General features: G+C 40.2%; 1 protein-coding gene across 5 annotated transcripts in view; it reads right to left on the reverse strand.

Annotated features, from left to right (window-relative positions):
• The window catches only part of senp7 (SUMO specific peptidase 7), a 111,064-nt gene that overhangs the window by 43,716 nt on the left and 48,746 nt on the right, over window positions 1-18,602 (reverse strand). For all 5 annotated transcript variants that reach the window (XM_048541035.2, XM_048541039.2, XM_048541034.2 and 2 more), the window contains one exon: window positions 4,284-4,662. In XM_048541035.2, coding sequence (XP_048396992.2) covers window positions 4,284-4,662 — 379 coding nt within the window. The remainder of the gene's footprint in view (window positions 1-4,283; window positions 4,663-18,602) is intronic.

The raw sequence follows: 18,602 nt of genomic DNA on the forward strand, positions 1-18,602 counted from the left end.
TGTTCAGGTCCATTGTTCCCTGAAGGTGACAACACAGGTCAATAGGGTGGTCAAGAAGGAATATGCCATGCTTTCCTTCACTGGGCAGGGTATTGAGTACAAGAGTTGGCAGGTCATGTTGCAGTTGTATAGAACTTTGGTTCGGCCACATTTGGAGTACCGTGTACAGTTCTGGTCGCCACATTACCGAAAGGATGTGGATGCTTTGGAGAGGGTGCAGAGGAGGTTCACCAGGATGTTGCCTGGTATGGAGGGTGCTAGCTATGAAGAGAGGTTGAATAGATTAGGATTATTTTCATTTGAAAGACGGAGATTGAGGGGGGACCTGATTGAGGTCTACAAAATCATGAGGGGTATAGACGGGGTGGATAGCAAAAAGCTTTTTCCCCCCCAGAGTGGGGGACTCAATTACTAGGGGTCATGAGTTCAAAGTGAGAGGAGGAAAGTTTAAGGGAGATATGCGTGGAAAGTTCTTTATGCAGAGGGTGGTGGGTGCCTGGAACGCGTTGCCAGCGGAGGTGGTAGACGCAGACACGTTATATAGTGTCTTTTAAGATATATTTGGACAGGTACATGGATGGGCAGGGAGCAAACGGACACAGACCGTTAGAAAATAGATGACAGGTTAGACAGAGGATCTTGATCGGCGCAGGCTTGGAGGGCCGAAGGGCCTGTTCCTGTGCTGTAGATTTCTTTGTTCTTTGTACTGAACTACACATACATGACAGATCATCCAATTTCTACACAAGCAATAAAATTGCAAATTTTAAGTAGCTAATGTTACCCCTCAAGATAATGATGATTTGGTAGGGAATATGTTTGTACAGGCATGGAGGCTGAAACTGTCCAATACCAGCATATGCATTCTTTATCAAAAGGATGGAAGTGCTGGCATAGTAGGAGGTTTACAAGAATAATCCCAGGGATGAAAGGCTTGTCACATGTGGAGCAGTTGAGGACTCTGGGTCTGTATTCAAACCGAGTTTAGAAGGGTGAGAGATGATCTCACTGAAACTTACAGAATAGAGGGTCCTGAATAGAGTGGACGTCGAGAAGATGTTTCCACTATTAGGAAAGGCTAAGTCTGGGGACACAGCCTTAGAGAGAGTGAAGGGGCGATCCTTTAGAACTGTGACGAGAAGGAATTTCTTCAGCCAGAGAGTGGTGAATCTGTGGAACTCACTGCTGCAGAAGGCTGTGGAGGCCAAGTCATTCAGTGCATTTAGGACAGAGAGAGATGGGTTCTTGATTGGTAAGGGGAATTATTTAAACACCCGGAAAAAGTCACCCCATGCTAATAGCATTAGGCCAAAAGCATAGAAAACTATAGAATAGCATGATGCTGCTCCAATAGCAGATCCTGAGAGAAACTGAATATAACGATTACTTATACCACTTCTAAGAGAACTCAGAATCTAGCGGAGAAATATAATTGAAATACATAATCTAATTCTGGATAGAATCCAAATTAAAATAAATTTAGTTAGGAGCTATTTTACAGCTTTACAAGAGGCTAATGGATAGAACGCTAGCAGTTGTCCACAAACTCCAATACACACACACACACACACTTTTATAAAGGCGGCTAGATGATTTGCCTGCAACCTTCTTCCAAAATGGAACCAATACCAATTTTGCCCCATCCAAAAAGTAAAATCGTCTCCGAACATCAGATCCCCTTTGCTAAGTCCCCCTGCACCATCTGCCAGAAATTCAGAGCTTGTACTTTTGTTTGTGAATGTTCTAAATCAAGAAATTAAAAGTAAATGATAGTGTAGAATCACAACTGCGGTGAAAAATTGACAATGTTTGTATTCATCATTTTCCCCCATTAAAGTCAAGACACCACCACATGACTTCAATGGATCACTATGCAACGAAATCAGAGGAGCAACTACGAAATTCTTCAAACTATTTTTAATCCTAATATTTAACTTTACTTGAAATAGATGATGTCAGTTTGTTCACAAACAAATGCTATAAATCTCAGTATTCAGTCTGTATATAAACACAAATTAAGGGCAGTAGTAGGCCAAATCAACTCTCTGTGCCCATTCCACCATTCAAACGATCATGGCTGATCTAATTGTTCCACGTCCCTGTTGACCACCCACCCCTGCCAATATCCTTATATTCCTTTGCTTATCAAGGGCTTATCCATCACTGCCTTATAAACATAAGATTTTGCTTCCATCACTTTTTCAGGAAAAGAAGTGTTCCAAAGATTGAAGGCTGTTTATGAGAAAATGATTTTTTTCTCATCTGTCCTACATAGTGACCCCTTATTTTTAAGCAGCGTAGATTCTCTCATTGGAAACATCTTTTCCATCTCCACCCTGTCAAGATTTCTCAGGTTCTTGCATACTTTAATTTAATCACATTTTACTTTAAACTCCAGCCATACAAAGCTTAGCCTGTCCAACCGTTCCTGATAAGACAACCAGCCACTTCAATGCATTAATCTAATAAATCTTTTCCGAATTGCTTCCAACACATTTACATCCTTCCTTAAAAAAAGTGAACAGTACTACACACAATACACACATAGTCTTAGAAATGCCCTGTATAAATAAAGCATAACCTCCTTTTTTATTATTTAATTCCTCTTTGAATAAATGATAACATTTTATTAGCTACCCTAATTAATTTCTCTATTTGTATGCTGACCTGTGATTCATGCACTAGCACACCCAGGTCCTTTGGCATCTCAGTTTTGCAATTTCTCACACTGTCAATAATACTTCTTTTTTATTCCTCCTGCCAAAAAATGGACAATTTCACATTTTCCTATGTTAAACACAATTTGTCACATCTTGGTCCACTCACTACCTATCTATATCCTTCTACAGCTTCCTTATGTCCTCTTTACAACTTGCTTTCCTTTCAACAAATGCAGCAACCATATTTATGGTACCTTTATCCGAATAATTTCCATAAAAAGTTGAGACTCCAGCTCTGTGTCACAGGGTTCAATGATCGTTATATCTTGCCAACATGAGAAGAACTCATTTATACCTAACCTCTTGTAGTGATTGTAATGAAATCAGCCACATGGACCTCAAAAGAACATGAATTCCCTGATTGGGGCTGTTAAATCAAGTCTAATCAAGGAGCCCTGGTTGACAGGTATAAACAGGAGTGTCAGAGATTCTGTTCACTCTGAGAAAGCTGGATCAGTGTCAAGAACTCTCCACGTGTAACTAATGGGTGAGTTGGCGAAGGGAATACCAGCCTCTGTGCTGTTATTTCACCTCTGGCTAGCTAACAGAATATGGCAACATGCTACCTCTTGCACCTTGAGCTCTTATTCCACCCCCGCTTAGTAACAATTTATGCGGCAGCCTGATGGAAGTTTTCTGGAAATCCAAATGCAGTAACTTTACAATATTCAAAGCGTATGTTATTTCCCCAAAGAACTTAAATAAATTCATTAGCCATGATTTTCCTTTTACAAACCATGTTGATTCTACTTGATTATCTTCAACTTTTCTAAATGCTGTACCATTATGTCTTCAATAACTTCTCACACTAGTTCTCTACCAGACATTAAGCTAACTGGCCTGTGGTAATCCAACTTTCTGCCTCCCTCTTTCCAAGAAAAGGAGTTACATTCATTAATCTCTAATCCATTGGCATCTTCTCCATAATTAAGAAAATTAAAACCAATGCATTAACCATTAGTCACTTCAGTTACCCTAGGATGAAGTCTGTCAGAAATCAGAGACTTCAGTCTGCTGCTCAACAACCTGCTCAATACCACTTCTCCGATTATTGTAATTTTTCTTGAGACCCTTCCTCCCTTCCACTTCCTGATCAAGTTATTTGAGTTGTTACATGCAAAACCTTATAGAGAAAAGACTGATGCAAAATATTTGTTCAATTCCTCTGCCATCTCCTCATTTTCTATTACTAATCCCCCAGGCTTATCTGCTTTAATATTTCTAGCTAGCTTCCTTGTCCTTCAAAGAGTATTGAGGGCAAAATTAAGTCAGTCATTGTTGCTTTCTCTATCTTGTCCAACTGCCATTGTTTACTGTATGACAAAATTTGTATTAAAATGTGGCCTTTTAATTAGTTTCAACAATTCCTGGACAATCACAAAGCTGAACAATCTGCAGCAGATACTAATCAATGGATTTTCAAAGAATCTTTTGAAACATCCACAGTCTGAGCAACTATCATTTAGCCAATTTTGTCAGGTTTAAAGGCACTCCACAGATATTCGACAAGGTTGTATGGTTCACATACGGTTACTGATATTTCAGGAATCAAAGAATACTCACTTGGTTCGTTTGAATCTACTGTGGATTTCAAGTGCTCAACCTGGCCACTCGATGTAGGAGTGTTCAAGACTCCTTCACCAATTTTCTGTTCATCTGTTACTGAAGTTTGTAGAGATTCCCTTAGATAAAAATTCCCATCAGGGGTTGAAGAGTTAGCATCGACTAACTGTTGGCCTAGGTATTTGGAGCTTTGCTGCTTTTTATTCAAGGGAGAAAGTTGTTCCTGCTGTAGACATGATTCTATTTGTGCTATCTCCATTAAATGAACATCAAGTTCTTGTTCATTATTACTGTCTGTACTGAAGCAATGGCAGTTTTCAGTTTGCTCTTTGCAATTTAGACATACCAGCATTTTCTTCAACAAATCCTCACCATACTTCTGAAACAAAAAAATAGAAAATGTTTAGTTAAAAACATGGGTGTCCATTAGTTATTTTAGGTGCATAATTTTCATATGTTGAGCATTCAATTAATTCACAAAGCTATAGATTAACCAATTTACAGCATGAATACACCATAAATTCAAATTGTCTTCACCTGGCCTGTGGTTTCCTGATTTCTGTCTCCTTTTTGAAAATAGCACATTAAAACAAAACACAATTAGATCAACATACCTTCTGAATTTTTTTTAATTTATAGTTTACAGGAGCGTTAATTTTTCTGCTGCTGCTGTACATGAGTGGTAACTCAAAAGGAGCCATTCTATGCACGACCAGCAGAGGCATATTTGCTTTGCTGTATGGTTATACATCTTACAGGCAACACTGAACAACAAATGAAACGTAGTAGTTCAAGAAGGCAGTTTACAATCATCATAGCCTTCACAACGGCAACTAGAAATTGGTAACAAATGCTAAGCCAGCCAGTATTGTCCTCATTTCAAGAATGAATATAAAAACTTAAATAAAGTAAAATTGCTTGCAATGGGTATAAATTCCAGACTGGTCCCCTAGATGCGCATTAAGAATAAAGACTGTTCTGCACTCCTTCAAAAACCTATTTCTGAAGGAGCTAAGCTGTCCACATCTAACAGATTACAGCAAAGCTTTGCCGTCTTACTACGCATAGCTGAGAGTCAGGCAATAGTAACAGCCACAATGAAAATCCTCAATCTCAAACTAGGAGAGGCTGGTATGTGAAGTTCAAGCAAAAAAGGCAAGACTGCATTCAGACAAATCTACTCAGCTTTTGCCGAGGTCTCCACCACTACAAATTCTAAGTTATAGATCAAGTCACTCCATATGATGCTAATTAGCTGAGTGCAATTAAAATAAAAAATAGGCTCAAATACCTGACAGCTTAACCATGGATTCACCTTTGCACAAATTAACAGCCCCTCACATTGACCTATATCGCTGGCACCTTCCCAACACACAAGTGTCATATCTTTTTGCGGCCTTGATTCAGAAATGGAGGAGAATGGAATGGCAAAGAATGCGCATGGCCAGTTCAGAGGCCCAAGCTAACTAATGCAGGAGGACTCACGTTCACATGCCACTTTGGGAGTGGGTAGAATTTAAAGTCAATTCAAAAATCTGTGTTTGAAATTCATATCTATTGGTGGCTGTGAAATCATCACCAAATGTTGTAAAAATTCATCTGTTTCACTCATATTTTATGGAAGGAAATCTGCCATCCTTATCTGGTCTTGCTTTTACGTTCTCCTAAGCCACAGCAATATCAATGGCTTTTAACTGCTTTGCTGCCTATTGACATGGTGCAGCAAGAGGCAAGAAGGGATGAGCAACAAATGTTCATCATGCCATTGACACTTATATCCCAGGACACAACCAAGAAACAAAAAGAGCTAAATCACAAAAATAAAAGGACAAACAAGAACAGCAGACCTGAATATCAAAACAGCATTTTATCATCTGGTAGAAAAAAATGCACTACTAGCATGTCATTTATTTTCCTTATTCCTTTGTCTTCTCCACCCTTTTGCCCCTCCCCCTCTCCTGAACAAGTCGTTCTCAGAAGGGACTGTAGAGACCTTGCAGCGGATTCACAAACTAAGTCATCTCAGTTATACGTTTCGTATGAAACATTGAAATTCAAATATTTTCATCCAGAGATTACTTCAATTGAATAATATAATTAAATGTGAATGCTAATAACAACCTAGCCCCCAACAACCTTCATATGTCATTTGTTACAACCTCAGATGAGAATTTATTTTAGAAAGACAGAAACGTCTGAAATCCAAGTTATTTATTGAAAGAACAAGCCCACGAGATTCTGTGGTTTAAACAAAAGAATTTTCACTATACAAGCAAATAAAATCAAATACTAAAATATTATTTTAACCTATATTGTAAAACAACCAATAAATGAAAGAGGAATTAACAGGCACATTTCAATTAGCTATTAAAAACAAATTACACATTTTAAAAACAACCAAGTCAGAGCTCAAGAATTGGCTCAGTAGTCCAGTTAGCATGTACGTCAACAATCTCAGTTAAAAAGTTATTGAAAACTTCATCTTCCTCATCAAGATTTTTAGCTCCTCTTCTAGGACTACGTCACATCCCAATGCTGACTGCAGAGAACCAAGCAGAGGTCTGTGAGAGTGGTCTTCACCAAACGTGCTGCATATCTACAGAACTCCCTCAACTCTGCCTACAACAAACTAAAGGACACAGACCCACTAAAGTTACCTTCAAGTTACAGCAAATGTATATTTGCTTCTTCTCACTTCATGACCTTCTTGTGCCTCCTCATACTGCACCACTGGAATCATTAATATCTACTGAGATGGTTCTAAATTCTTTACTTTTAAAAGTAAATACTAACAATATTATTTCAATATTGTGAAACAATCAAATTAAATATGAATTAACATGCACATTTCAATTAGTTATAAATTACAAATCACACATTTTAACACAAAGACAAAAGGTTTTGGTTTCAATTTCAGCATTCTGGTTTCCTTTTTCAACTGGAATCTGTCTCAAAACATTTAAGCTTTGCAATTATAGATTCCATAACAGTGCTACAAGTGTTTTTATTCAGGGCTTTTCAAACGATGATTCACTATTTACTAATTTTTTAATGTGTCACTCATATGACATGCTAACATCAAGTTTGCAGACAGGAGTAGATAGAATGGTACTTTCAAAACAAAACTTCTGTTTTAACCAATGGGAACAATTCTGAATTACATCCAATTTTGAAACTTAATCACTGTAGTACACAAATGGATATTTTTAAATATTGTTAGATTTTGAAACTTATAACAAGAAGAAATGTATGACGTGAACTTGCTTCATTTTTTCCCCTGACTGGCAAGGGACTAAATGCCGGAAAGCTTTGATGAAATACAGTAGCTAACTGAATCACTTACAAGTGACCATAAGGCTATAAAGTCATAGGAACAGAAGCAGGACATTCTGCCCATCCAGTCTACTTTGTCAAAGAGATCATGGCTGATCTGACAAGTCTTAACTCCACTTCCATGCTTTATTCCCATAACCATGATTCCATCATGGATTAGAAATTTTGTCTCAGCCTTAATATATTCAACAACTCAGCCTTGATAGTTTTCATAGTAAGGAATTCCACAGATTTATCAACAAGAGAATAAATTCTTCTACCTCAGACTTAAACGGGTCACCTATTAATCTGAGATTATGTCCTCTGGTCCGAGACTCTCCCACAAGGGAAAGCAACCTCTCTGCATCTACCCTATCAAGACTCCGAAGAATCTTATTTGTTCTACTAAAGTCTCCTCTCGTTCTTGTAAATTCCAATAAATATAAGCCCAAACCATTCAATCTCTTGTCTTAAGAAGCTCTCTCCGCACCCGGAATCAATGTACTAAATCTTGTTTGGATTGCTTCCACTTAAAGATTATCCCAAAGATTGGCAGAATCTGTCGTGAGAAGCCGTACACTCATTCTCAGCTCACCATAATATATGCGTTCTGAAGAGCATGAAAACACTGTTTACACTTAGATAATGATAACACAATGTGGAACTGGAGGAACACAGCAGGCCTGGCAGCATCAGAGGAAGAGGAAAGCTGGTGTTTTGGGTCGGGAGCCTTCTTCAGAACATTTTCTGGAGGGTCCTGACCCAAAACGTCAGCATTCCTGCTCCTCTGATGCTACCTGGCCTGCTGTGTTCCTCCAGCTCCACACTATTATCTCTGACTCCAGCATCGGCAGTTGTTACTATCACTGTTTACACTTGTTCATTTTGTTGGCATTGTACTGTATTGTATTTAGATGAGGTTCCGTGATTAGTAAGTAACTCAGTGGAGGACCAATTAAGTGAAAGTCTGAAGCTATGCACTAAGTTACGAAAATGTAGACTATGGTCTGGACTAAACAAAACTAAAACATATTTAAATGTGAGCCCTTTACCGAAATGCTGATGGGAACAATTTACCATTTGTTTACGCTGGAAACAATTCTATTGAACTGTCAAAAAAATAATTGAACATGAAATGTTGGCATTCATTTCACATAACCTGGAAAACATAGACAGGATATGGTACTTTAGCTGCATAGTTTTGGTCAGGCAGCACCTGAAGGACTGCTTTCAGTTTGGATACCAAATCTCAGCAAATTATGTAGACAGGCTGACTAGAGGGGAGGCCATATTGGATTTGGTGCTTGGCAATGAGCCAGGTCAGGCATCAGATCTCTCAGTGGGAGAGCATTTCTGTGACAGTGATCACAACTCCCTGACCTTTACTATAGTCATGGAGAGGGATGGGAGCAGACAGTATGGGAAAGTATTTAATTGGGGGAGGGGGAATTATGATGCTATTAGGCAAGCACCATACAGCACCAACTGGGATCAGATGTTCTAAGGAAATGCACAATAGAAATGTGGAGGTTATTTACGGAACAGATGCTAGAGACACTGGATAGGTTTGTCCCACTGAGGCAAGGAAAGGATGGTATGGTGAGGAACCTTGGATGACAAGAGATGTGGAACACCTAGTCAAGAGGAAGAAGGAAGCTTACTTAAGGTTGAGAAAGTGAGGATCGGACATGGTTCGAAGGGTTGACATGGTAGCCAGGAAGGAACTGAAGAATGGACTTAAGACAGTTAGAAGGGGGTAGGAGAAAACCTTGGCAGGTAGGATCAAGAAAAACCCCCAAGGCTTTCTCTACTTATGTGAGGAACAAGAGGATGGCCAGAGTGAGGGTAGAGCCAATCAGGGATAGTGGAGGGAAATTGTGTGCGGAGTCAGAGGCGGTAGGGGAGGTCCTTAATGAATACTTTGCTTTAGTATTCATCAGTGAGAGGAACCTTGATGTTTGTGAGGACAACATGCCACAGGCAGGTATGATTGAACAGGTTGATGTGCTATAAAGTTTGAAAAACATGAGGATAGCATCTGCAGTTCCCATTATCTCTTTTTAATGAGGATAGATAAATCCAATGGGCCAGAGGTGATAGACCCAAGGTTTCTACAGGAAGTGATTGCTGCCCCTTTGGCAATGATCTTTGCATTCTCACTATCCACTGGAGTACTGCCAGAGGACTGGAGGGTGGCAAATGTCATTCCCTTGTTCAAGGGAATAGGGATAATCCTGGAAATTACAGACCAGTCAATCTTACTTCTGTGGCAGGCAAACTATTGGAGAGGATTCCGAGATAATAGTTAGGATTTGGAAGAGCACCATTTGATTAGAAATAGTCAGCACGGCTTTCCGAGGAACAGGTCATGACTCACAAGCCTTACTGAATTCTTTGAGGATGTGGCAAAACACATTGATGAAGGTAGAGCAGTGGATGTGGTGTTTATGGATTTTGGCAAGGCATTTGATAAGGTTCCAATTGGTAGGTTCATTCAGAAAATAAGGAGGCATGAGCCTCAGGTAATTTGGCTGTCTGGATACAAAACTGGCTGTCCAACAGAAGACACAGGGTGGTAATAGATGCAAAGTTATCAGCCTGGAGCTCAGTGGCCAGTGGTGTGCTGCAGGGATCTGTTCTGGGACCTCTGCTCTTTGTGATCTTTATAAATGACTTGGATGAGGAAGTGGAAGTGGAAGGTGGGTTAGTAAGTTTGCCTATGACACGAAGGTTGGTAGAGTTATGGACAGGGTGGAGGGCTGTTGTAGGTTGCAATGGGGCATTGACTGGATGCAGAGCTGGGCAAAGTAGTAGCAGACGGAATTCAATGCAGAAACGTGAAGTCATTCATTTTGGAAGGTTGAATGTGAAAGCAGAATACAGGGTTAATAGTAGGATTCTCGGCAGTGTGGAGGAACAGAGGAATCTTGGGGCCCACATCCATCGATCCCTCAAAGTTGCAACCCAAGTTGATAGGGCTATAAAGAAGGCATATGGTGTGTTGGCTTTCATTGGCAGGGGAATTGAGTTTAAGATCCATGAGATTATGCTGCAGCTCTATAAAACCCTGGTTAGACTACACTTGGAATATTGTGTTCAGTTCTGGTCAGCTCATTATAGCTTTAGAGAGGGTGCAGAGGAGATTTACCAGGATGCTGCCTGGACTGGAGGGCAGGTCTTATGAGGAAAGGTAAAAGGAGCTAGGGCTTTTTTCATTGGAACAAAAAATGATGAGATGTGACTTAATAGAGGTTTACAAGGAGATGAGAGGCATAGATAGACTGGATAGTCAGAGGCATTTTCCCAGGGTGGAAGTGACAATTGCAAGGGAACATAATTCTAAGGTGTTTGGAGCAAGGTATAGGGGAGACGTCAGAGGTAGGTTCTTTACACAGAGTGGTGGGCTTGTGGAATGTGCTGCCAGCATTGTTAGTGGAGTTGGATACTCTAGAGATTTTTAAACGACCCTTGGATAGGCACATGGACAATAGTAAAGCGTAGGGTATGCAGGGTGGATTGATCTTCGTAGGGTAATAGGTCGGCACAACACCGTGGGCTGAAGGGCCTGTGCTGTGCTATATTTTATGTTTAAAGAAGTAGTGTGCATTAAAAAAAAGCACATTTCCTCTGAAAGGGAATCCAGTACAAGCAGGTAGAATCTAATAATACAAATATAGGCCTGGAGTGAAATCAAGAATCAATTTTTCCACAAAAGGGTAAATATAAATCAGTATGCATTTTTGTAAACAAGAGAAATTTGCAATCCTCTTCCTCATAAAAAAGGTGGTTGGTGCAGCATTTATCGATATTTAAGACTGGTCATCTATTGACATTTAAGACTGAGATTGTTAAGGTTATTAGACAAACTACAGCAGGAGATGGGAAACAAAGGCAGAGGGAGTTGAGGTGAATATCAACTGTGATCTATAAAGAAAAAAGGAACAGGCTCAAGATGCTGAACTTTGCTGTTGGTTAGGAAGGAAAAGAGCTGGAGAAGACCATCTAACCTCTTAAAACTGCTCAACATTCAATCATATATGGCAAATCTGTACCTTAATTCCACTATCCACTTTTGTTAGGTGTGAATGTCTAGGGTTAGGAACACTTTGGTTCCTTACGTTGCAGTGAAATTCTGCAGTGGTTGGAAGATCATGGTAGTTAGATGTAATTATCAGAGGCCTGTGAGACCCTGCACAAATTTCCCATTTTACATTCTTAGCACAATCAATTAGTTTCATTTGTTAGTCTTCCTTCTGTCACGTGGACAGAACAGGCATGCTCTCAATTCCATTCAAAACTCTTCACGGAGTCACCACTAATGATAAATTAGCCTAAACTGATTTACAACAGAACTTATGCAGGTAACATCAGATTTGTGCTAACCAGGAACAGATGGTACTTTACCAATTGAGTGACCACTACAACAAGATAAAAATACTTCACCTGATCAACAGCACTTACCAAGACAGACAAATGCTATTGAATCTACAGCGGGAGTTCAAACTCCAAAATGCCAAACTCCATTTCAATCATCACTTCAGGATCACCAGCGACATCAACACAGATCACAAGATAAAGACTGGGCATTTCACAACAGGTAGCCTACCTCATGGTCCCCTAAAGCCTCTCCAACCTCCAGTCAGAAAGGTGAATTTGAATAATCCACTACTCACTCCAATGAGTGTAGCCATGACACCATGAAGCTCAACAGAATCCAGGACAGAGCAGTCCACAATTAGTAACTCTGCTGTTATAACTAATATCCACCCACTCCATTCCACAAGATACACAGAATTAAGAAGCCTTAACAACGTTCAGCAGTATTTTCTGCTCGTCTTAAAAGCATGAGCAATCACACAGGAACATGATCGCCCTCAAGACATACACCATTATGAGATAAAACGGTGTGAAGCTGGATAAACACAGCAGGCCAAGCAGCATCTGAGGAGCCGGAAAGCTGACGTTTCAGGTCAAGACCCTTCTTTAGAAAAATTTTCTGAAGGGTTTCAACTCAAAACATCAGCTTTCCTGCTCCTCAAAGGTTGGCAACAGAAATTGCCCATCCATCACAGGAGTTCCCAAATATGCCAGAAACATTAAAAGCACAATGCTGTCCTATGTAGTTGGCCACCAGCTCAGTCTGCCGGGGGTCAGACATCAAAGTGTGGGATTAAATTTTGGTGTCAACAGCAAACATGACTCATACTTGCCATCACTAACACTTTTGATTAGAGACAGCAAATAAAAAAATCCCATTTCAGGTTGGATTTACTGCTGCTAAAGGGGGATTTAAAAAAAAGCAATAAGCCATTCACCTCACTAGGTCTACTGTAGCACCTCTTTGAAACGGCTACCCAATTAGTCCCATTCCCTTACTTTTTCCAATGGATAACTCAGTTCTCTGTTGAAAGTGACAGCTGAATCTGTTGTCTCCATGTTTTCAGGTGGTATGTCCCAGATAATAGCCTCAATGATCTTTTGGCAAAAATCTGTCTCATTACATTAATCTGCTGAGTGGAAATAGCTTTGCCTTTTTAAAAAATCTAACAATATCCTTTATTTCGGTAGCTTTCTACCGTACCCTCTCAAGTCTTGGCCTCCTCTCTGGACAATGACAAAGTTCTCCGGCTAACTAGTGACTCAGAATATTTCAGTATAATTCTTATTACTTTTGTACTCAATGACTCAATTCTTAAAATTAAATCCAGCATGCAGCTTTTAAAAAGCAAACCAACTAGTTCTGACAAAGATTTGTATATGCAACCTCCCATGTCTCTACTCGTGCACCCCTTCAATATTGCGCCATTGGTATACATTGCTTCTCTTCATTCACCCATCTAAAATGCATCAGCTTACATTTTTCTAGATTAAGTGTAAGTTAATACACGTCTGCCTATTTAAGCTTATTACCCTCCTCACTGTTTATTGATTGAGGCCATCTACAGACTTTGAGATAATGCCCTTCACAGTTAAATCAGACAATAAACATTTATCAGAGGGGCATGGTTGAATGATTAACATCAAGGAACACTTCTGCATACTTCCCTCTATATGAAAAATATCTATTCAGCATTACTGAGATAATGGGAACTGCAGATGCTGGAGAATTCCAAGATAATAATATGTGAGGCTGGATGAACACAGCAGGCCAAGCAGCATCTCAGGAGCACAAAAGCTGACGTTTTGGGCCTAGACCCTTCATCAGATGAAGGGTCTCGGCCCGAAACGTCAGCTTTTGTGCTCCTGAGATGCTGCTTGGCCTGCTGTGTTCATCCAGCCTCACATTTTATTATTCAGCATTACTCTCTGCTTTCTGTCTCTTGTCCATTCTTAATCACTTAATCCCAGGGTTTTATGTCTTAGAGATTTACTGATTTGGTAGCAACCCACATGGGCAATTTTATGAGAACAGAGCCTTAAAGTTGACCATCATCTAAACTCCAATTGTTCTGGTTTCGTTCCTATTTGCCCTCTTCTTCCAATCTCTGAGGTCTTCCTCTCTCTCTCTCACTTCTTCAACCCTTTTCCTAATTAACAGCTAGTAACCCAATTTCCCATGTGTCCCATGTTAACTGTTATATGAATTGTTCTCTCTGTCGAGGAACAATTCACATTTTCCTTTAAATTTGTCGTCAGTTCCCTACTCCAAAAAACGTCCTTGAGCCCTCCTTAAACCAAACATCCCCATCTAGAAAGTCCTTGAACACGTGACCTCCAAAATCCATGCCCACCTTTCCTAGAATTCCATATTTAACTGTCTAATCAAGTTTCTGCCCTTGTCATAATACAAAATAGCTCACAAAAGACATCACCTGTCTGACAAAGTTATCACTCCTCATCATGCTCGACCTGTCTGCAGTCATTGACTTAGCTAACTAAATAATATAGTCTCCAAAAGCCTCATTATTTGGCTGGCTAGGTAAAACTGGACTCCACTGGTTCCACTTTGATTTGATCAATGGTAAACTATGAAAATCGCCTGCAATAACTTCTCTTGCCTATGCCCAAATGTTACCACAGTATTCTCCAAGAATCCACTTTTGGAGAAGCACATGAAAATGTTAAAATATGGAAAAAACTTGTTAAATACAGTTAAGCAATCCTAACCAACAGATCAGACAAAGCTCTGTAGTTCTGCAACACCCAGTTGTGAATTATAATAGACAATTATACGACTAACCAGAGGAGGTGGCTCCTGCACAATGTGAATTAGTGTGAAGCCCAGCATGTCAGTACAGAACAAGTAGACTAAATCATCTGCGAATGTTGTCAGCCAAAATGCTGACTGGAGGATGCAGCCCTGCCTTTTCCCAAGATCCACAGCATCACATGTACCAATATTCAGCCAATTCAGTACAACACGTGTAATTTTTTTAAAAGCTGTGCATTCTGGATACAAAGGCCATGACCTCAATAAACTGAATCATCTGCAGTGTCCTCCCAAGTCTACAACAGGAATTTCTGAGCAGAGTGGTCCTAACAGTCAGTGACATACCTATTACTACCAAACACTCCAGCTGATGTAGTGTACATAATCATGTTCAGCTCAAAGGATAAGCAACAGCATTTAAGGCTACCCAAGTTATTGGAATACAGTTACGATTGTAATTTTCTAGGTACCAGGATGTCTCAGAGTGCCTGCAAAACAATCTCAAAGGGGAGGGTGAGCAGCCAGAAGTCATTGTGAATGTTGGCACAAATGACATAGGTAGAAGTCAAAGATTGCTGCCTTGTCATGTATGAGACTATTCCATGTTATTCCAATTTAATTAAGTGCCTAAACGTGATATGTAAAATGAATATGCACAAGGCATTTTAATCATAATTGAGATAGGCTGCCATCTCATCCCAAGGCATCTTTCAGTGCTTCAAATCTGTTAGAAAACATTAGCATTTCTTTTCCCTCTATACTTGCACAATGCGCTCAATGTAAATATTATGAGATTCAAGCTGCAGGCCATCTTTGCATTTCTCCAGAAGACTCTTGATTTAAAGAGATAATCCCTGATCATTCTTTTCTCCACCACTCCTAATGGAGTTTACAAACAAAATCGTTTTTATCTAAAAGAAATAAAATGTTAAAAATGCCTTTATACATTTCATGAAGAACTACAGTTACAGCATTGTGTGACCTGACCATCATTATTGAAGAATAATACAGCATGCAGCAAATGCTACAATAAAGCGAATTTGTCAGAAATGACCAGCTTGTATGCTGTATTATTTCAATGCAGCTTACAAGCTGGACAAACTAATGCCGATGTCTCAGAACTATTTATGCTAAAAGGGGTTCTGCTATCTCAGTTTCTGTGCATGCCTTATTTCCATGCCACTTCAACCACTTGTTTACATTTGCTGAGATGTTAACATGTTTGCCTTCAACTGTAGCTATTGATTCTTGTGTAAAGAAACAGGGTTATCCAGTTCTGTCCTAAATCTCTATTTAATTTTTACTATGTCCCCAAATTCTGAACCCGGCAATCAGTGAAAAAAGTCTATTTTGTACTGTTCCTTTATAATATTAATCATACAGAATTATCCTCCAATCTCTGCTCAAACAAAAAGCAGCCTCAACTTTGCAGGTCTTTGCTCATAATTTGTACAAATACAAGACAGCACAGAGCCCTTGTGAACCTAGGCTGTGCACACTCCATTGCTTCAACATCCTTTACGCGAAGTGGCATCCAAACAGCAGTCTCTCATTACATTGTTATGACTCCAGACCAGACTGCCAAATTCACATTAAAATCTAGCTAGAGACTAGTATTTTTTAAAAATTTGATAAAATGAGAGCTCCAGGGTACTTAATAAAGCTACAAGATTCCAAAGCTATGAACAAACAACAATAAACTTTACTAACAAAAGGTAGAATACGTGTCCCACATATTTCCAACATCTCAAATTAACCCAAGGTAAATATGGTTAACAAACAAATTCATAAACCAGAGTGTAACAAATGGTTTATGCAGTCTAGACAGATTCCAGAGATTTCTCAGCAATATCCAGGCATTAGTGACACTGTAGGTTGTCAAATCACATTAAACTTTACGAAGGTTCCCTTTCAGAACTCCCACAAAAATCACTCCAGGTGGATTGCCTCAAAGATAGCTCATGTTCTGGCAGTTCACTCTCCAAACTGCAAGCATGCTCCTCTAGATTCTGCAAAATGCTCACCTGCACCTACTCGTGGGCACTCATGAGGTCCTGAAAAGTGAATGTAGAGAGTAGGAAAAAAGTTACAAAGCAGGACCTCGAAGGTAGTAATCTCTGGATTACTTCCAGTGCCACGTGATGGTGAAGTTAAGAAAAGGAGGATATGGCAGATGAAATGCGTGGCTAAAGAATTGGTGCAGGGGGCTGGGATTCAGATTCCTGGATCATTGAAAGCTTTTCTAGGGCAGAGGTGACCTGTTCAAGAGGAACAGGTTGCGCCTGAACTAGAGGGGAACCAATATCCTGGTGGGCAAAGTTACCAGTGCTGCAAGGGAGGATTTAAAACTAGATTGACAGGGTGGTGGTGGTGGAAGGGATCCTAAACACTAGGGAGGCAAGTGACAGGCTGGAAGGAGATAGAGTAAATCGGAAATAGCAAGTTGAAGAGACAGATCAGGCTGGAACAGGACAGGGAGCGATGAATGCCTGTTGGATTAAATTGCATTGTTATCGATGCGAGAGGGCTGACAGGTAAGGCTGAGGAACTCAGGGTGTGGATAGGTATGTGGGACTGGGATATTATAGCCATTATAGAAACATGGCCAAGGGAGGGACAGAACTGTCAGTTTAAAATGCTAGAGTACAGGCGCTTTAGGTGGGACAGAGGTGAACAAGAGAGGGGGAGTGGAGCTGCGTTTTTGGTTAAGGGGAGTATCACAGCAGTAGTCAGAGATGAAATAACTGAGGGTCTAGGCCCGAAACATCAGCTTTTGTGCTCCTAAGATGCTGCATGGCCTGCTGTGTTCATCCAGCTCCTCACTTTGTTATCTTATGAGGGATCATCCAGGAAGGTTTTGTGGGTGCAGCTAAGAAATAAGAGGATGGTGACATGATTGGGGTTTTACTATAGGCCCCCAAGTAGTCAACAGGAATTAGAGAAACAAATATGCAGAGAGACTCAGGAGACGTGCAGGAGCAATACAGGTGTCATAGTGGGGATTTTAACATTCTTAACATAGACTGGGACTGCCATTGTGTTAAGGGCTTAGACGGGGTGGAATTTGTTAAAGGTGTTCAGGGAAGTTTTCATAAGCAGTATATAGAGGGTCTTACTCAGGACGGGGCAAAATGCGATCTACTCTTGGGGAAATAGGGCAGGATAGGTGACGTGGGGGAGCACTTTGGGATCAGTGACCATATTTCTATTAATTTTAGAATAGTTATGGAGAAAGAAAAAAAACTAGTCCACACGTTCAAGTTCTAAATTGGGGCAAGGTTAATTTTGATCAAATTAAACAGGAGTTTGCAGGGATTGACTGGAGCAGTTTGTTTGCAGGCAAAGGGACGTCTGGCAAGTGGGAGGCCTTTGAACGCGTGATAGCTATAGTTCAAGATCTTCATCTTCCTGTTAGGGTGAAGGGAATGGTCAGCAGGAGTCATGAACCCAGGATGACAAGAGATATCAAGGCTTTGGCCAGAAAAAGAGGAGGCGGCAGCTGGGATCAAGGGAATTCCTGGAGGTACGTAGGGGATACACCAGTTTACTGAAGAAGGACATCAGGAGGGCGAAACCGGGGTACAAGATAGCTTTGGCTGAGAAGATTAGAGTGAATCCAAAGAGATTCTTTAAATATGTTAAAGGAAGGAAAATAACGGGAAACAGAACAGGACCCCTCAAGGACTAAAACAGACATGTGCGTGTGGAACCACAAGAGGTGAGCGAGTTCCTTCATGAATACTTTTTGTCAGTGTTTACCATGGAGAAAGACATGAAGACTTACATAGAAGAGTACAGCACAGTACAGGCCCTTCGGCCCACGATGTTGTGCCGTGGAATAATCCTAATCCAAAAGT

Source organism: Stegostoma tigrinum, chromosome 12 (assembly GCF_030684315.1).
Source record: "Stegostoma tigrinum isolate sSteTig4 chromosome 12, sSteTig4.hap1, whole genome shotgun sequence".
Taxonomy (NCBI): domain Eukaryota; kingdom Metazoa; phylum Chordata; class Chondrichthyes; order Orectolobiformes; family Stegostomatidae; genus Stegostoma; species Stegostoma tigrinum.